Source organism: Fusarium proliferatum, assembly GCF_900067095.1.
Source record: "Fusarium proliferatum ET1 genome assembly, contig: FPRO_scaffold007, whole genome shotgun sequence".
NCBI lineage: Eukaryota > Fungi > Ascomycota > Sordariomycetes > Hypocreales > Nectriaceae > Fusarium > Fusarium proliferatum.
Window position 1 is genome coordinate 2,619,352 of NW_022194796.1, and position 18,076 is coordinate 2,637,427.

Consider the following 18,076-nt stretch of genomic DNA (forward strand, 5'->3'; position numbering starts at 1 on the left):
ACTAAACTAGGCCCTGAAGTCCTTAGCTAACTATATAAGCATCTATATTTATTTTATTACATAGCAATTAAAGGAATATCTATCTACTAGAATTTAGTATTATCTTCCCTTTTCTGCTATCCTTTTAAAGTGGTCCTTAGTCTATATTTAAAATATCTACTGCTGAATTTCGAGCAGGTCCTACACTCTCTACGCGAATATCCAGGAGTCAATAAAGATTAATTGATATGAGATTTAGAGTAGATGTCAGTCTTGATTGAAGTTATGTGCTCCCTCGGGTATATATTTCACCCACGTAGGTTAGTGATTGACTGTGTCAGCGCACTGACATAAGTTAGCGCCAGCCCCAACCCACTTTCACTACATTTACTGCGCTTGCACACTTGGTAACTCATCAATTCGGATCTTTTTTAATTCTCCTCACAGCATGACAACTGAGCAGAGTCGTGTTAGTATACCTACTGTAACAGATGGCCAAGAATGGCCCTTTCCCTATCGAATCTACCTCAACTGCGTCACCTGGACTCTGCGCAAACTTGTATCATTTCTGACCGGTCCAAATGAAGGTCATGATCGGGAAGTCAAAATCAGCACCCCAGGTTTGGGAGCGGGCTATGTTATCTGCAATGTATGGCTACCCAGCCCTACAGACGATGTTCAATTCAAGTATCCACTGGTGTTGGTTCTAGAAGGCGGTGGTTTTGTATTGGGACATCCAAAGGATGGGCGGTTAAATAACCGTCGAATTGTTGAACAGGTATGCAGCCTACGACATGCCCAGCAATTACTCGCAGCTAACGCCAGTGTAGACTGGAGCAATTGTCATGTCGGTTAACTACGCCAAAGCGCCTCGATACCCTTATCCCCATGCTTTACTACAAGCTTATGAATCGCTACGTTGGGCCATGACATCCCCAGCTGCCCGTGAAGGCATCTGTGTTGATCCGCGCCGCGTTGCGATCGGAAGAAATTCTGCCGGCGGTAATCTGACAGCAGCGTTATCGCTATTACTATCCTTTCGAGGTGGTCCTTGTTCCATCTTTAGGGAACATCTACCACTGGACTTCAAACAGGTCTTCCATTTCATGCTGTATCCCAGCCTTGAGCTTCGCTTGCCGTACAATCTAAGACTCGCCGGGTCTACAAGCGATGCCCAGAATCACAGCCTACCCGCTTGGATGGCCAGAGCAATGGAGCAGTCATATCTGCCGCCGAGAGTCTGCAAAGACGACATCTTTGTATCTCCCGTCGCTGCTGGTGTAGACCTGCTCCGTGAGCTGGATATTGCACCTGCTGTACTGTTCACCGGTAGCCTCGATTGCCTCAAAGAGGAGGGTTTCTGTTATGCGCAAAATCTTGCGAAAAGCGGCAAGGAAATCACTTTCCATGAATTTGAAGACGGTACTCACGGGTTCTCAGTTAAACCGCAGGATGGGAACATGGAGGCACAGATCATCTACAAGGAGTGTTGGACTAGAATATGCCATTCCCTTAAAGAGATGTTCTCATAGCCAGAAATAGCAAGGAAGTCGATAAGAATCGTTATGGAGGTGTTGTTGAACTTGCCAAGCTCTAAAGTTCTGAGCTAGATGTGTTATTTGCAGTTGAGACTTACGACTGAGCGCCTCAATCAGCAGAAAGAACCTAGAACTTTTCAAGCGACGTATGTGGCGAGATCCATAGCAGAGGCTCGGTAGGAATCGAATCATGCTGGCCTTTCATAGACTTATATATATATATCTACTAAGGTGGCATTGAATGCCGCGGGATTATTGAAGAAAGTGTTTTGGGAAGAGACATGGGGGCAAGTAGCATGAAATATAGGACAGTGTAATGATATAGAAGGGACACTGAAATGGCATTTTCTTCCCTCCTCTACCTCAGCTACATGTCTAGCCACCCGTCTCACATAGAAGATCTAGCCAATAGTTCCAGGTTAACAGCTGCTGTAACTTTATGAGGCACTTCCTAGAGGTCCCGAGCCCTCACTATTGGACTAAATACGCATAAGCTCACTGCCAAGCCCAACTCAATTGATGTGCCGAGGTCCATTCTCTCCTCAATTACCATCATTCTTGATTTGACCTGGAAGCCGTAGCACAGGAGAATTACTCTGAGTCCTTGACCGCTGAATCATTGATCTTGGTGGTAATATCTTGGCTGTTAACGTCCATTTGCTGATCTTTTCCCTTATTGTTTATGTAAGATGACCTCGGTATAATCATGGTGTTTAGGTATTTTCGCAAGAAGATCTCACCCTGGATTAGCGTCCTTCTTTAAAATATCCCGCCATTCAAATAACACTAACCAAGGGAACTAGTGAGTTTGACTCGGTAGAGTTCCGCATCGTGAGATTGCTACCGAAAAGGCTAGGTCGACAAAACGTTGTTGGCATTTCCTAAAACGATGCAGAGTCACGAAGCTCCGAGAAATCATACTCTAGTGCGATAATTCCTGAGACAGTCTTTTATTAAGTGATTCGTTGGAAACGCTGATGGTGGTGTTGTGAAGTGCGGGGTCCTGGTCTTATGATGAGTGAAGGTAAGATGTTTGTGTGTATGAGCTTCCCCTCCTTATGGAATGGAGCCGAGGTTTGGAGAAGGCTTGGGAGGTAAGCGGGCAAGATGTAGGAATCGTTAGATGATGAGATAGGATTGAGTATAAGGGTAGAAGAAAATAGTAGGGGGAAGCAACTTGAGAAATTATTATAAATAGACGTCGTTATCCCGTCGGAATGAGTTTCTTCACCTCACAAGCATCTCAATCATTCCACAATCACCAGCAACTCACAAGAACACTTCAGTCCAATCATTGACTCATATCAATCATGAAGTTCACCACTATCCTCTCACTCTTCGCCGCTACGGCCGTGGCTCTCCCCACTTCCAACCCTCTCTCTGAACGTGAAGTTCTTGCTGAGCTCGAGAAACGTCAATCTGGAAGCATCACTCGTGATGATCTCTCCAACGGCGCTTCATCTGCTTGCCCCCCTGTTATTTTCATCTATGCTCGGGGTTCCACTGAGCTTGGAAACTTGGTGAGTCTTGTCTCTGTTCAGTGATATAGATCGAGTTGGCTGACTTGATAGGGAACACTTGGTCCTCGAGTCGCTTCTGTGCTTGAGAGCAACTACGGTAGCAATGGAGTCTGGATCCAAGGAGTGAGTCGATTCCCTGACAATATTCAGTTTCACTTTCTGACTGGTTGAATCATAGGTTGGCGGAGCATACCGTGCTACCCTTGGCGACAACGCCCTTCCTCGAGGAACCTCTTCGGCAGCCATTCGAGAGATGATCGGACTGTTCAACCTTGCAAACTCAAAGTGCCCTTCTGCCAAGATCGTGGCTGGGGGGTACAGTCAAGGTGCTGCCCTTGCTGCAGCCAGTATCGAGGATCTCAGCACTTCTGTCCGCAACAAAGTCGTCGGCACTGTGCTGTTCGGATATACCAAAAACCTGCAGAATCTTGGCCGCATTCCAAACTACCCACGAGAGCGAACCCTGGTCTTCTGCAACTTTGGAGACTTGGTTTGCACTGGCTCCTTGATTGTTGCTGCACCCCATCTTGCTTATCAGTCCGATGCTTCTGGACCTGCACCCCAATTCCTCATTCAGCGCGTTGCTGCTACCTCGATCTAGGAAGGCTTCGCTTTGGCACAGTAGTGAAACTGGTGTGCTTGCCATAGGGTACCCGGGGCCCTGGGCAGTGGAAAGACTTTTCGCTCTTCATTATGATTGGTTTGCTATGTTGTTGTTGACGTAGCTGTTCTTTTCTTTCCCCTTAAGTGTCACTCCCTTGACAATTAGTTCATATCGACCCTGGAGGCTGAATAACACTTTCTCTTCTATCTATAAGCTATACTTCTTCACCAAGTGACGTTTACAATATTGCGCTCTATGGTTTATATGTAAGACAAAAACTTGAATGCATCGAGGTCTAGTATATCTCTGTAATAATGTGCCTATTTATTCTTCTACCCTCCGTTCCCGACTATTCATAGTCGACGCCGTTCCTGAGAGTGCCAATCTGTGTAATCTTGACCTCCATTTGAGTTCCAGGTACAAGGTACTTTGGCGGCTGTAAGCCAGCACCAACACCTACACATTCACAAGTCAGCTCAAGCTCACACAAACATCACTTATTGAGATGACTCACCTCCTGGAGTACCCGTCATGATAACACTTCCCTTCTGCAGTGTAGTTCCGGACGAAAGGTGTGCAATTAAGCGAGGAATAGAAAACACAAGGTCATCGAGACCTGCATCCTGTCGAGTTTCCTTGTCCACAATTGTCTGCAGATGGAGTTTCTCGGGTGCTGTTATCACAGAGCTTGAAACCAGAGCAGGACCTAGAGGCGCAAAGGTATCGAAACCCTTTGAGAATCCCCATTGCGGCACTCCACCAGCGAGATTCGGGTCTCTTTGCCATTTTCGAGATGAAATGTCGTTGCCTGCTGTGTAAGCAGCGACGTAGTCGAGGGCCTCACTCTCCTTGACGTTCTTTGCATCCTTCCCAATGACCACAACCTAGATCTGTCAGTATGCATCTGTAGTAATGTGGCTTGGAGCGTACTAGTTCTCCCTCATAGTCTGCTTGGTCATCCTGGGCGACTTTGGGGATCACCACGTTGACTCCGTGGTCATGTATTGTTGTTGAAGGCTTGAAGAAGATGGAAGGAAAAGGCGGTGTCTTGCGTCCAGCCTCACGAACTGTCGCCGTATTAGTACGAGTCTTCGGGGTATTTTTGCTCGTTGATGTCAGAAATACTTACTGTGTGTAGCATAGTTGAGTCCCACGCATCTGAGAATGGATACATCGCTAGCAACAAGGGGTCCCAACAAGGTTTTGACTGTCACAACTTCATCTGTAACACGTGTGACTCCATTTGTGTCGTAAAGGTCATCTCCCTCAATGACACGCGCCTGAAGCTTTGTCTCTTCGGTGGTATCTCCAAGATCAAAGTCGGGGGTCGGGAGGATGGGCTCTCCGCGCAAAAGACGCCCGTCAGTTGAGACGAATCGGATCAAACGTTGCCAAGCTACCTTCATTGTGAATTTTTGTGTATTCAATTCCTTGTCACTATAATTCTTCGATAACTAAAGCTCAAAGTAGGAAGTATATGTCTTGGGCCTGTTTTGATACCTGCCTCTTGTTCCGACCGTCCCGATAGTGCCCCGGAAGTGGAGCTAACACGATGAGGTGGATACCAGAGTAGTCACTGAACCAATTGAAGGAAATGTATTTGCGCCAGTGTAACAAAGGCGTAACCTTCAACTCCGCAAGCACCAGAAGCGAGATGGGGACGGAAGAGAACACGCCATTCCAATTGGCCGTATCAACACAAGCCAAACCAAAGGTGGAACAGAGTTTAGAAGTGCCGTAACCCCCAGTTTCTTGTCTCATTAATTCTGGGGAAATGCGGAGACAAGATTTGTCAACCTGGATACAAAAATCGGCCCATCCCAATGTTGCCCCGATCAAGGCTACTCGTGGCATCTCCAATCGTACCATCATGACCCCCCGAGATGACTCTCCACCAGCTTCGGCCAGAAGCGGAACGTCTCAGCCGCCAAAAGCAAATGCGTCGGAGCCCGCGCCAAAGAGACGCCGAGTCGCGCTGGCTTGTTCGGCCTGCAGAATCCGCAAATCACGGGTAGGGTCTGCTTCTCACGCGTCATTGGACGATTGACTGATGGAATTAGTGCAATGGAGTGCGACCAAGATGTGACACGTGCGACAAGCTGGGATTCGATTGTTCATATGAACAGCAGGAAACTTCAGCGAATCTTCTAGTCCCAAAAGAGTAAGGCAGACGTCTCTTTTTCACTACCCTGGACTGTTATGAATCATGTCTAACATGAAGATGTGTGCAGCATCTTTGCTGCCCTAGAGGCCAAAGTGAAGCTGTTGGAAACGAATCTTGAACAGCATAATGTTAGACTGAATTTGGTTGAGGGTACACTAAAAACGTCAGGAAGTTCTAGGCAAGATGTCACGCTTCCACTGCATCACCAACCTGGAAATGTGGTGCTCAACATCGATGAGATACCAGAAAATGGTGCTGGTCAGAGTATGACTGATGGCATGGCTGTCTCTTTCGTAGATGAGCAAGACTGCGGTTTCTTTGGTACGCAAACACGGTCTGGCCCTTTTTTTGACCTCCTCTAACCCATTCTCTAGGCCCATCATCCAACATCGCACTTATGCGACACATATTGCGAGCTGTTGATACAAAAAGGACACAACATGGCAACCAGACTTCATTAACACCAGCATCAGAGTACAGTGCCTACGAAGGTGGCCTAGTGAGTAACCTGAACGCGTTTCCAGCACCCTCAAGTGAGTCTCAAAAGGTAGGCGCCAACCTCCTACCGCCAGACGAGGTCATGCAGCGTCTCATCCGTGCGTACTTTGACAACACGGGTCTCTTGTTTCCGTATATACACGAGCAAGAGTTTCTCGACACTTATGAACGATTTCGAGCAAGTGGCTTTCGGGGTAATGTTCGCCGGACTTGGCTCGGCCTGCTGAACATGATTCTCGCAATGGCAACTTGCACTTCGTGCTGGGAGGACTCGGGAAGTGAGACAACTTTTGAGGAGTCGGATGTGTACTATCGTAGGGCCCAGGAGCTTTGCCATACACAGATGTTTAGGGGGACTACCCTCGAAACAGGTGAATCACCTCTTTCGACTATGCCTCTCGTCTTAGGACTGACACCTTTCAGTACAATACCTCCTACTGACGAGTCAGTATCTCCAGGGGACGCACAAGTCGGTTCATACATGGACTATTCACGGCCTCGCTGTCAAAGCTGCCATGTCTATCGGACTCCACTCAAGAGATATAGCGTCCAAATTCACTCCTCTCCAGCAAGAGATAAGGAAACGCACTTGGTTCGGATGCATTTTGCTCGATAGGTTGGTTTTCCGCATCACCAAGACTACTGATGAAAAAGTCATGTCAGCTGACACAACTATGCAGAAGTCTGAGCCTCACGTTTGGTCGCCCATCTGCTATACCAGAAGAGTACATCCGTTTGGACCTCCCAAAAATATTACCAGTACCGATATCGGCTTCCGATGAAGTCCATAAAATGAGCACTGCATTCTACAACGCCTCGATGTAAGAAATCATAGTACCTCAAATATGACCCGCTGACCTGACCTGTCTAGAACTCTTTACAGGATCATGGGGCGAATTATTGGCTCACTTTATGGTAGCAACCTTGGATGTGAAGACCAATCATCAGATACAGCTACAATGACATCCATGATTCAGTTCGGCCAGGAGCTTTCAGACTGGCAAAACAGCTTGCCTCAGCATCTGGGCTTGCGTTCTGTGGATAACATGCCAGATAATGCAGATGAGAATATCCAGGATCCATTGCGTGAAAAGTTCAGAATCATTCTCACGCTCAGATATCTCAACGTTCAACTCCTCCTCCATCGCCCGATATTCATTCGGTCTCTAGGTACTCTGCTCCGAGAGGCCAAAACGCCATATCGCAACGCGGGATCCATCAACAGCATGCACGCCAACTTTGACAGAGTCTTTGTCCAAGTTGCGGAAAACATCATAGATATTATATACACCATTTTGACAAGACCCGATCACGGGCGCCATTTCATCGGCGCTTGGTGGTTTACTCTCTACTATGGTAAGTGACCAACCGCAATGATTTCTTGTGGTGAGCTAACTTGTGAAAAAGCCTTTAGTGCAGCGTTGGCCATCTTCGGCAGCTTGTTGATATCTCTCGGCGCTGAAGCTGGAAACGCTGGCCGCCTTGAAAGTGCAAAACGATATCTCGGCAAGACTTGCGAGGCTCTTCTGAAGCTCAGCGATAACAACACCCTTGTCCTACGTTGTGTCAAATTTGTACAACAACTTCTCCGGATCGTGAGCGCCTGGGGTTAGTATTCCTTACTAACTTTTCATCACCCTTCACATCATTGACAAACTTGTAGACGCGAGCACTGCGACCCGAGCCGATCTTAACAGTGACTCTTTGGGATCATACTTGACGGCAGAAGGGGGCCCTCTTAATTTCGACATGGAGTCGGATTTGTTATCAACAATGCCGACGTGGGAGACATCAACGCTTGGGTTTGGGGATGAGCTTGAGTTGGGTCATTTCTTTGCTAGTGATTCTCAGCGGTGGTTTGAGCAGACACAATGGTAATCTCCAATATCTCCAATATGTTGGTGCCACAAAAAGCCAATGACGTAAATTAATAAAACGTGTCGCGCGTCATAGTATGAGCGACTTTAACGTAACGAACAACAGTGACAGCAAGTGATTGCCAGTGACTCCGCTATTGTGTCTCAGTAAAAGAGATTATAGAAATCGTACCCGTACATAAGTATGAAGAGCATCGGATCTGAGAATCGGCAGTTGGTACGGAGTAGGTACTTGATGAATCTCGGCGGTCCGAGAGACATTACGAAATCCGCTTAGTCAGCGGCCTTCGCGTTTTGAGTTCAAACCTGCCGCGTGTTTCCCCACGGGGAACTATCGGTACGATATCGTATCGATTTACGGAGAGCGTAGGTCCAGTCAATTGAAAACGATGATATAGACAACGTTTATGAATCAAAACTTCAGAATGAATACTACAATCACAAGGCTATCTACCAAACTTGTCTGGCTTAATTCTTTCCATCAATTCATCAACCATGTCTAAAGAAATATCCCCTGGGGGCTATCACTGGCTTAATGCCACCATCAACAGCCTCGATCCAGAGACCGACTATGAACTCATGTGGCGCCTCATGTCATGCTACCGTTCAAATGACTTCATGAACAACATGATCTACGCCCTTACGTTTCCCAATTTTATCATCACAACCCATGGCTGCGAAACTGTCTGGCGCTCAGACGGTGGCAAGGTTGTGAAGCGGGGAGCTCAGCGCGTCGAAGACACCGAGAACTACAACATGACGTGGTGGCACTACGGACCAAGCGATAAACGATGCCGTGATGCAGTAGAGCACATCAACAACCTTCATGCGTCTCTGGCGCGTCGTTACCCTGGCAACTTCTCGTACAACGAAGATTTTCTGTACGTCACGACTTTCAGTGCTGTACTCATGCACCGTCTTCGCCTTCGATTGGGATTATCAGGTTTCACCGAGAAGGAAAAGATTGCGGCTCACCACTTTTGGCGGGATATGACGCCGCTGTTTATCAGAGAGGACGGGAACTCTGTTACCGGATATCCTGAAGACTTTGAGGGCTGTATCCAATTCTGCGAAGACTATGAAAATGAGAAACGCGAGTTCGATGTGAAGATGCAATACATCGGCCTGGCCATCTTCAATCAGTTCGCGTTCCGATACTTTCCCTACGGCTTTCGATGGCTGGGAGTGTCAATAGTTAAAGCTCTTACACTGCCTACAACTATTAGGGCAATGCAGCTAGAACCAGTCAACCCAATTTTTCAGTGGCTAATTGTGTTTCTTGTTGGAACGGCGATGAGTCTTGCTGAGACCCTCTTACCAGACCCGCGTGAGTCGTTTTGGAAGAAGATTGAGACATTGGACGTAGAGAAGGCAAAGGCGAGGAAAGAGGATATCAGAGGGAGCGATCAAGCGTACTGCCAGTATATCAGATCGGAGTGGAGTGGTCCTGGGTGTCCGTTTGCTATGAAAGCTGAATAGTAGGGATTCATAGGAAGACTAGTAAACACCTAGTCGCTGAGATATGAATAAGCTTGAATAACTAATGATTATTGCTGTTAATTACCAATGATGCTGTCTTATAAGACATCTATCATGGGTTCCTGGATACCTAAGAGATAATCTAGTGACTGCATAAGCTGAATGTCCTTCTGCCCATCCAGAGACTCAGAGTCTAACATCTCATGGTCTGATTTCTTAGGGGCTGCGTTAAGCCTATCTACATCATTGCGGAGGCACAGGGGAAAATCTAGACTTTCGGGTAGCTTCCTCCGATTAACACACATGTCCACAGTCCACACAAGGCCCAGATATACTTCTGGATGCCTCACCAGAACGTCGACCCAGTCTTTCATCGCTTCTTGACCTGACCGCAATGAAAGCTTGTTAAATGACTGGGCGAGTTTCGCCACGTGTTCTGCTACTTCCTTGACCCACTGAGAGCCATAGTATTGAGCAGAAAAAGTGTCCGCTGCATCTGTCACAACTTGTAGGTGTTTCTGTATGGGGTCGAAACTAAAAGAGGGCCAACCTCCCAGAGGGCTTGGGACTACCTCGTATTCGGTGGATAGGCTTGTGTTCACATGGTGCAACGCAAGAGGAATTGCAAGGCAGCTCGTTCTTTAGCACAGTTTGGTCAGTATATATGCATTCAGACAACTGGAGAGGCGCTTGGTTGACTTACACTGTGATGGGAAGATACTTTGTCAAGTGAGATCCTGTTAGTGAGCCTATGCATTTAGACAGACCCAAAACAGAGTCTTCAATATCCCCGCGGATCTCGTTACTCCTATTGTCGCCTTGGAAATCATCACGATGATAGTCAGGGCTCCCCATTCTTGAAATCTGCGTGAAGACTCTGCGATTGCAAAGAGCAATGCAAGACGTGCTAGATGTTGTCAGACCATACTTCATAAGGACCAGGACTTCCAGAACATACTGGTAGTAAATGTACATAAGATTTGTATGTACAGCGATGGAATTCACTGAATCACTTTCCTCGGCCGCGATGGGTTGATGGAAGGGAGGAAACTCAGCCTTTGCTGTATTATACCACTCCTCGAGAAGATCACAAGACTTTCTAATATTTTCTTCTTCCCGTGCCGAAGAGTCTGGACTTGACTCAAGATGTGTCTCAAAAGGATAGGCAACTGGGATAATCTCTGTCAGCAACATTAATAGGCTCAGGTTCTTGGAGAACAGAGATATATGTTGGCGCTTAGTTGCAGGCGAGAAAACATTTGATCGATGTATCTCACTCTGTAAATCGGCAAAACCCAGCGGTATGCAGTTCTCCATGTCGAGCATGTCAGGCGTGATCTGAAGACGAAAGCGACAAGCGAGAGATGATAATCTGTCACAAATAATGCAACACCACCAAAGTCTTCGAAGTGTTTTTGACCGCGGTTCATGTGCTGTTGTTCCAATGTCACATATTCCTGCGTGGCGATGGGCGTTGATGAGCTTGGCATGATCTATGGCTAAGCTAAGCCATGTTCTATAGGGTACAGGCGAAGTTGTCGTAGGCGATTCAGGTACCCAATTCATGAGCAGTAATGCAGCTTGAGCCCGTGGCAAATGAGATGTCTCAGCCTCCATATCAAACAGAAGCTATACGCTGTCAGTCTTGGTCACCATATGAGAGTTTTGGCTTACCTTTGCTTTCCGATATAGATCAGCCCTTGCGGAGCATATGTCGTGATATCCAATCTGACGCAGAACAGGAAGAGGTACATACTATGGGCGATATTAGCAGGTCGTTCGCCGAGACTGGTCAGGAAGTCTTCAGAGCATCATACAGTACTGCTAGCAAATAGCATCGCCCGAAGGACGAGAAGCGACATGGAGATCCTTTGTGAACTGTTTGTGGCTGGAGAAAACATTTCCCAGAACTCTCCTTCGTCAATGAGAGGGATGAATACATGGGCGTATGTAAAGTACGCCTTCGTAAAGACATCCAAGATCAGGGGATTTGGTACATGCAGACACCCTTGAGCTTCGAGATAAGTGATGTCCTGGTAGGGAATGGCATGTATGTTCCCGACTGTCAGAAACTGGAAATATGAGTATAGAACGACCCCATCCTTTGGGCTTCCTGCGTCACTTGGTGACCCTGTACTGTGCTGAAAGATATTTCCTTTCTTGTTGTTAGAGATTGGGTATCGCGAGCCAAGTCACAGCGCTACTCACCAATAGGGTCCAAACGAGGCTGCTTTTCAGTGGGCAGGGAGGAACTCCAGCCATCGTAAGCGGCAGGCTCGGGTATGGGGGCGAAGTCCAGAGGGTCCATCTGCCAATTCTGCCATGGCTCACCGGCGCCCTTTGTCTGTAACGAGAAACTTGAGCTGGCCAGCTGCGGTAGCGATAACTGACTATCCAGACTGAGCTGTTCAGTCGCATTTGAGGCAAGGTCACTGCTCAGGGTGTCGGGGGTCTTTATTGCATTCCGCAAGGATCGTCTATCGGAAGCCTTCTGGGTCCTACGAATAACGCGTCAACCGATATAAGCAGGGGAGCGGAGAAGTTTACGACCTACCAAACAGCTGATGTTTTTGATAATTGGCACTCTTTATCGTCGAGAGAGCAATTCGTGCATGGCTGGCCATGGACAGACACGTCGCATCGAACTTTTCTTGACCGACAGATTAGACACGCCTGTAGCGAGCGCTTGTGAAGGGCTTTGGACCGTGTGATGGGTTTTGTGGCTGGAGACATTTCTGAGATACTCAACGATAGGGAGTGGTCAGACACTAAACATTGGGTTTAAGCAATGATTTTGTGAATATGTTATTATGAAGGTTTGAGAAAGAAGTCAAGGGGGACTGGAAGCTACGGTATGATTGCGGGGAAGCCGGCTCGAAGCAGGTTAGTTAGTGTGACTAGACTCGCACTCGGACAGAAGAGATGTTCCGCGATCTCCAACGAATTATGGGGTCCCCACGATCCGAAACTCAAAATGTTACTAAGAAATTATTAAGGTCTAGTAAGTCCTTGTCGGCTCAGATCAAATACCGATTTCCTCTGCCGAGGATTTTATCTCATCTGGCTCACATCTTGTGGATATTCTCTGCAGCAGTCTCGGGGTAACCATGCGTTATCCGAAACGCGATGGATGTAAAAAGAAAGTCCTCTATTCAATTTAAATATCTATTTAGTCTCTCATTCTATAAATTCCCTCGACTGGTCTTTCTATCCTAAAAGATGCTCTTGAGAAACTCAAGTTGCATGTCAACCACTTCTTGGAACCTCTTGCCGTAGTACAGATCAAAATGGCCACTCCCCTTTACAATTCTGAGCGTCTTTGGATGCAATGCCTTCTCAAAGGCCTCGAGCTGCAGATGAGTATAGGTGCACACATCGTCATCCGCCAGAACCATGAGCAGTGGCGTAGGCGAGATATGATGAATAACCCCCGTCGGCTCGTGCATGATCGTGTTGGTCAAACTCTGGAGAGTAGCCGTCTTGTCGTAGCTGTAGCCTCGTCGGGCCATTTCCGCCGCAAACTCCACGGCCCCCTCATCCTTCAGAATAGCCTTGGTGGTCCCATCTCGGACCTCCTCGACAGAGCTGGGATAGATCGGGATATGGATCTCTGAGTTCGGGGTGCGTTGAGCGACTAGGATAGGTTTCGGAGCTGCGGTGAGGCGAGCCATAGAACCGCCCGACACAAATGGGACTTGCGAAATAATTCCCGCCAGGCTCTTGTTCATGGAAGCGGCGACAATAGCGTTGCCTCCAGACAAGCTGGATCCCCAGTACACGATCTTAGTTGGATCGACATCAGGAAGGGCTGCAGCGAAATTGAAGGCGTCGAGGTAATCGCGTGACTGCTTCACGGGATCGGCTTCAGCGCGAGGAAGGCCCTCACTATCGCCCCAGCATCGATTATCGTAAACCAACGCTCCATAGTCAGCTTCGTTGAACTTGGCAGCAAGCTCTGGCAGGAAATGATCACGGTGACCAGAGAACTATAACGTCGAATTAGGATATTTGTCGCATTAGCATTGGTCGACTCACCCCATGGGTCATAATAATGCAAGGCCTTTTGGGCCCAACACTGTAGAAAGTGCCTTTCAAGTTCAAGCCATCATAGGTAGTAATATCCACGTCTCGTATAGAGGCCATTTCCAAGGTTGCTGGGGATTATTCAAGATTTTTATTGCTCTAGGGTTGGTCTTGTAAAGCCTGGATAAAGAATGTAAAGTAATGTGTCTTTGCGGATTACCATTGTCTTGGCCTTATATATTATTTCTTCAAGGCATTAGCCCAATATTGAAGTTCCCGGCATATCGGTACTGGACTTGCAGATGACACCCATCCACGAATTGTAGATGCTTCCCGAGACCCTCGGCCGCTAGTGGGGGAAGATAACAACTTCGCACCAATAGTTATCTCTTGTGTCTCCTCGGCAAACCCGAGGCCCCACCCTGATGGAGCATATAACTGGAACAAAAGGAAAGGTCTATCCATAACTGCGAAGTTTAAAAGGTGAACCCAAGGCAAGTTCGAACTTTAGTAAATCAAATGTTATCTGCTATAATGGCAGTAGAAACCCGTAGCTATACGTCATCGCTCTATTAAGGATCCTCTCATCCTCAGTGGCATCAGTCAGCAACACCTGGCGTCACAAGGGAGATGCCCCATGAAGGAGCAGCTCGTTGCCGCTTGATCTCTGCTTTGAGTTTGTATCTCACGACGGCGTGGTGTGGTGCACCCACATCCCCCTCTTGAACGAGGCCTTGGGGAACTCGAACAAGCTTTGGTCAAAGCAGAGCATTAGGCTTTTGATACAGAGGTGCTAGATACCAATGATGGCATGTGAAATACCGCTCTAAGCATCTTCTGGCGCATGGAGGCAAAGCTCCGAGACAAACGCTAGAGCTTGCGCCGGAGCCCTCCATGGCAGGTACCATGGTGCCCCCGAAGTCGATGGCACTGACAGCTATTGAATTGGAGAATGAGTTTAAGGTCTTGCTTATGATGCGGCAAATATTATTTTAACCAGGGCAGGACACGGTGCATTTGACGAGAACCAGGCATTCTATCTATGCTATCATTACGCCTTTAGGTCAGTATATCGATCTGTAGGATACGGTGGAAAACTTCCTTTACGAAGCCGTATCTAATATTATCGTCGGCTAAGTGCGATTATTCCTGCTGGTAATGGTGATGTTCTTCTGGATCCGTTACCTGCTCCGAATTAAGTGCTAGTACCCCTTTCTGAGGATGGCCGGAAGAAATGAGAAATAATGTAATCCGTTGCTTATGTTTCGAGAATTATACCTTTAATACTAATATGCTGATGTTTTAGACGTTACGTCATAGTGGCATTTATCGACATCCCTTGCCTAGAATCAAATTTAGGTCAGATTGAGAGACTTTACTACAAGGTAGTCACCTAAGAGCCATATAGTGGCAGATTTTAAACATGGCATCTATAAAACATGTGGATAGATTGACAAGAATCGACTTCAAGGATATCGATCGAAGAATCCCATGTTTATCGAAATCGTAGTTTATCATCAGCGAAGGCGATGTTTTGTGGATTGGCACCTTGTGGAACCAATGATGAAGCGAGGCGATGCCCGCCCAACCTTGCCTAAGCAGGACTAGTTCCCTTAAGTTCCGCCCCTCCCTGAAAGCCGAGACCACCATGGACCCTTTGGGCAGAAAAGGGTGGCAAAAACCTGGAGACGACTCAAAACAACATTAAACGAGGCCCCTCTGCAGCAATAGAAGATACCCTTCTACCATTATAGTACCTACGTATTACGCAAAGCTAGGGAACGAGTGATTTCACATGCATATGCAGCAGCTACGGCCACTGAAACCGGCCAAGCCATTATCGAATGATGATGACGCGTCGCCCAAGACCTCGACTTTGTTGTCGCTTTCGAGCTCAGCCTTGATCCCAAGGGCAAGGCGCCGCGCTCACCAAGCCCAAGCCGGGCAGGTCCCTGCTTGCGAGATTTGTCGAAAACGCAAGATCAAGGTTTGTTGCATCCATCACCTTTGAATCACTGGTGGGTGCTCAGTGCTTACTATGCCCGCCTCCGGTCACCACGAGTACCACGGCTTGTGCTGCCATCAAGACTAATCTATACAAGATCACGCTAATGTGGATCTGGTCTTGCAGTGCGACCGTGGCCGACCAGAATGCTTCAATTGCACCGAAAGGGGCGTGCAGTGCCAGTATCGCTATGGCCCGGAACCAGCCGCGAGCCCCTCCCAACTTGAAAGATTGGCTCGCATCCTCAAGGAGCCTGGCGCACTCTCCAACCAACTCACGACATTGCCCTATCACGATGCTTTGGTGTTGCTCAACATGCTCCGTGAGATGCCACGCGATCCTCAGCCTGAGCCTGAACCTCAACCTCGGGCGGCAACATCCTCATCGCTGTCATCCCCATCTCCCTCGCCGCTCTCATCACCACCCTCCGGGTCCCCTACACCCTCGCTTCCCCAATACAACATCGTGGGAAGCCTTTTACCTCCAGTTTCCGCCGGAATGGAGTTTGAGCTCATGGTTCGGCACCCAATTGCTTACCCAGTCTTGCTTCCTGTCACCGTCAGCTCCCTGCCTCTAACGGAGTTGCTTGCCCCTCGGAGATCCGAAACTTTTGGCAATTCTCTACTGGAAGATACCAAGTATTTACGTCACCAAGAGTTGCCGGCCACGAGCACGAGCAAAGGTGGTACCACTCCAACTAGCTCTTATGCAGGGCTGTCGCATCTGACTGAATCGCACATCCACCTACTTGACCAAATCAACATATCTTCCTGGACAACTTTGCCCATTCCTAATCAAGTAGCAGTCGAAGCGATTGCCCTCTACCTCAACAACGACTATCCTGTTCTTCCCCTCTTCGACGCCGACTTGTTCCTCCACGATCTTGTTCACAACCAGCCATACTTCTGCTCCAGATTCCTCGTTGCAGCACTCCTGGCTTGGGCATGCGTAAGTCAACCATAAAAGCCCTTGTCGTCTGTAATGAGCCTGATAGCCAACACTCATCCTGATACTTGACAGCAAGCCTACACTCCCATGCAAGCAGAGGCTGCCCATTACTCTACGGCCTTTTTTGCCGACGCTCGAGCTCAGTGGAGTCAGTATGGCCACCGTGAATCTATCACTCTGTCCAATGTGTCTGCCTTGCAACTGCTCTGTATGACTGCCGTCACCCATGGAAAAGATGACCTTGCTTTTCAATATCTCCGGAAAGGACTGCAAGTGGCAAAATCTATGGGTCTTGTCAACCTGGCATCTGGAGCAGAGCCAGCGGATGCGTGGTTCAGCGGCCATGCGGACTGGACGAGAGCCGCGTCGTATGTTGCATGGGGTACCTTCAATTGGGTCTCGTGAGTCAATACCACTCTGGTCATTAATTGGCCATTAATCAGCTTGCGGCTAAACACCAAATCTATCCAGAGTGTTCTCGCTCCACTACCACAAGTCTGAGCTTGACTTTCCACCGAGACTTTTCATGCCAGGAGATGTTGAAGCTGTCATCGCCGCGGAAGAAGGTGGCCAAGTCCTGCCGCCCACCAGCGAGGTCTTTAATGCCACCTGTAAACTCTGGACAATTTTCACCGCTGTGACCAAGGCTTACTACGGGCAACACGACCACATCTGGCTTGACCAAAGGAACGCGCTCGACTTTGCAGAAGATATCTACCGCCAACTTCTGGCCTGGGCGGACGGACTGCCTCTGAGCCTGGTTCGCTGCGAAGGGAGTAGTCATGCTGTCTTCATGTTGCAGTAAGTTACCTCACTCTCTATCCTGTTCGAGAGCTTTGGGGCTGACTTGGTTTCCAGTACTTATTACCACGCCATCATCACCGATGTTTTTCGCCCTTTTGTGAACATGATGAATCATTCCAGGTTGATGCTGCGCACATTCGGCACAGATCGGGCGACACCCAAGGCTGTGTACCACGCCTCAATCCGTCAAATGAAACGCCTTTTACTCTCATACCGACTCGAATTTAGCTTGGAGGCATCATCGGTTCTCTGGCAGACGTGCGTCATATATGTGGTAAATGCAACAATACGCGACGCTGAAACCAACCGGGACGAGATGCTCTTTTTCCTACATCTATGCTTGGCCGGTCTGAAAGAACTGTTTATGTCCTACAGAGTTTTTGGCTCGATCACCAAGGGAATACTTGGCATAGCAATTCGGGAAAAGGTTCTAAGTCACCAAGAACTTTGCCGCTACCTTGGTAGGCTCAAGACGATTGGAGAACGTTACAAGGTCAAGGACGACGACAACGAGATGAGCGGAGTAATGGCGAAGTGGATAATTGATCTGGACCTTGCACTAACAGATCCTGAACTCGCCCAAGGTGGTAAGCTTGCAGAGCAGACTGATCGCATGAGCGAGGAGTGCCCATCCTAA

General features: G+C 48.1%; 8 protein-coding genes across 8 annotated transcripts; 5 read left to right on the forward strand and 3 right to left on the reverse strand.

Moving 5' to 3' along the window:
- Nucleotides 1-427: 427 nt before the first annotated feature.
- Nucleotides 428-1,511, forward strand: FPRO_07272 (uncharacterized protein; the record flags this gene model as incomplete). The annotated part of the gene is made up of 2 exons (XM_031218555.1): nt 428-757; nt 810-1,511. 2 exons carry the CDS (start codon nt 428-430, stop codon nt 1,509-1,511), a joined length of 1,032 nt encoding a protein of 343 aa, XP_031084402.1.
- A 1,316-nt stretch (nt 1,512-2,827) lies between these two features.
- On the forward strand, nt 2,828-3,638 carry FPRO_07271 (putative cutinase precursor; the record flags this gene model as incomplete). The annotated part of the gene is made up of 3 exons (XM_031218556.1): nt 2,828-3,037; nt 3,089-3,160; nt 3,216-3,638. The coding sequence occupies 3 exons, from the start codon at nt 2,828-2,830 to the stop codon at nt 3,636-3,638; spliced, it is 705 nt and encodes a 234-aa protein (XP_031084403.1).
- Nucleotides 3,639-3,990: 352 nt separating this feature from the next.
- On the reverse strand, nt 3,991-5,047 carry FPRO_07270 (related to fumarylacetoacetate hydrolase; the record flags this gene model as incomplete). The annotated part of the gene is made up of 4 exons (XM_031218557.1): nt 3,991-4,097; nt 4,156-4,525; nt 4,572-4,708; nt 4,771-5,047. 4 exons carry the CDS (start codon nt 5,045-5,047, stop codon nt 3,991-3,993), a joined length of 891 nt encoding a protein of 296 aa, XP_031084404.1.
- A 464-nt stretch (nt 5,048-5,511) lies between these two features.
- FPRO_07269 (uncharacterized protein) lies at nt 5,512-8,181 on the forward strand (the record flags this gene model as incomplete). The annotated part of the gene is made up of 9 exons (XM_031218558.1): nt 5,512-5,652; nt 5,702-5,802; nt 5,873-6,126; nt 6,180-6,674; nt 6,727-6,919; nt 6,984-7,124; nt 7,175-7,659; nt 7,711-7,911; nt 7,967-8,181. 9 exons carry the CDS (start codon nt 5,512-5,514, stop codon nt 8,179-8,181), a joined length of 2,226 nt encoding a protein of 741 aa, XP_031084405.1.
- Nucleotides 8,182-8,675: 494 nt separating this feature from the next.
- Nucleotides 8,676-9,659, forward strand: FPRO_07268 (uncharacterized protein; the record flags this gene model as incomplete). The annotated part of the gene is made up of 1 exon (XM_031218560.1): nt 8,676-9,659. One exon carries the CDS (start codon nt 8,676-8,678, stop codon nt 9,657-9,659), a length of 984 nt encoding a protein of 327 aa, XP_031084406.1.
- Nucleotides 9,660-9,757: 98 nt separating this feature from the next.
- FPRO_07267 (uncharacterized protein) lies at nt 9,758-12,392 on the reverse strand (the record flags this gene model as incomplete). The annotated part of the gene is made up of 7 exons (XM_031218561.1): nt 9,758-10,298; nt 10,363-10,566; nt 10,618-11,288; nt 11,334-11,414; nt 11,477-11,814; nt 11,868-12,157; nt 12,214-12,392. 7 exons carry the CDS (start codon nt 12,390-12,392, stop codon nt 9,758-9,760), a joined length of 2,304 nt encoding a protein of 767 aa, XP_031084407.1.
- A 479-nt stretch (nt 12,393-12,871) lies between these two features.
- On the reverse strand, nt 12,872-13,802 carry FPRO_07266 (uncharacterized protein; the record flags this gene model as incomplete). The annotated part of the gene is made up of 2 exons (XM_031218562.1): nt 12,872-13,645; nt 13,695-13,802. 2 exons carry the CDS (start codon nt 13,800-13,802, stop codon nt 12,872-12,874), a joined length of 882 nt encoding a protein of 293 aa, XP_031084408.1.
- Nucleotides 13,803-15,477: 1,675 nt separating this feature from the next.
- FPRO_07265 (uncharacterized protein) lies at nt 15,478-18,076 on the forward strand (the record flags this gene model as incomplete). The annotated part of the gene is made up of 5 exons (XM_031218563.1): nt 15,478-15,669; nt 15,814-16,635; nt 16,708-17,036; nt 17,107-17,436; nt 17,494-18,076. The coding sequence occupies 5 exons, from the start codon at nt 15,478-15,480 to the stop codon at nt 18,074-18,076; spliced, it is 2,256 nt and encodes a 751-aa protein (XP_031084409.1).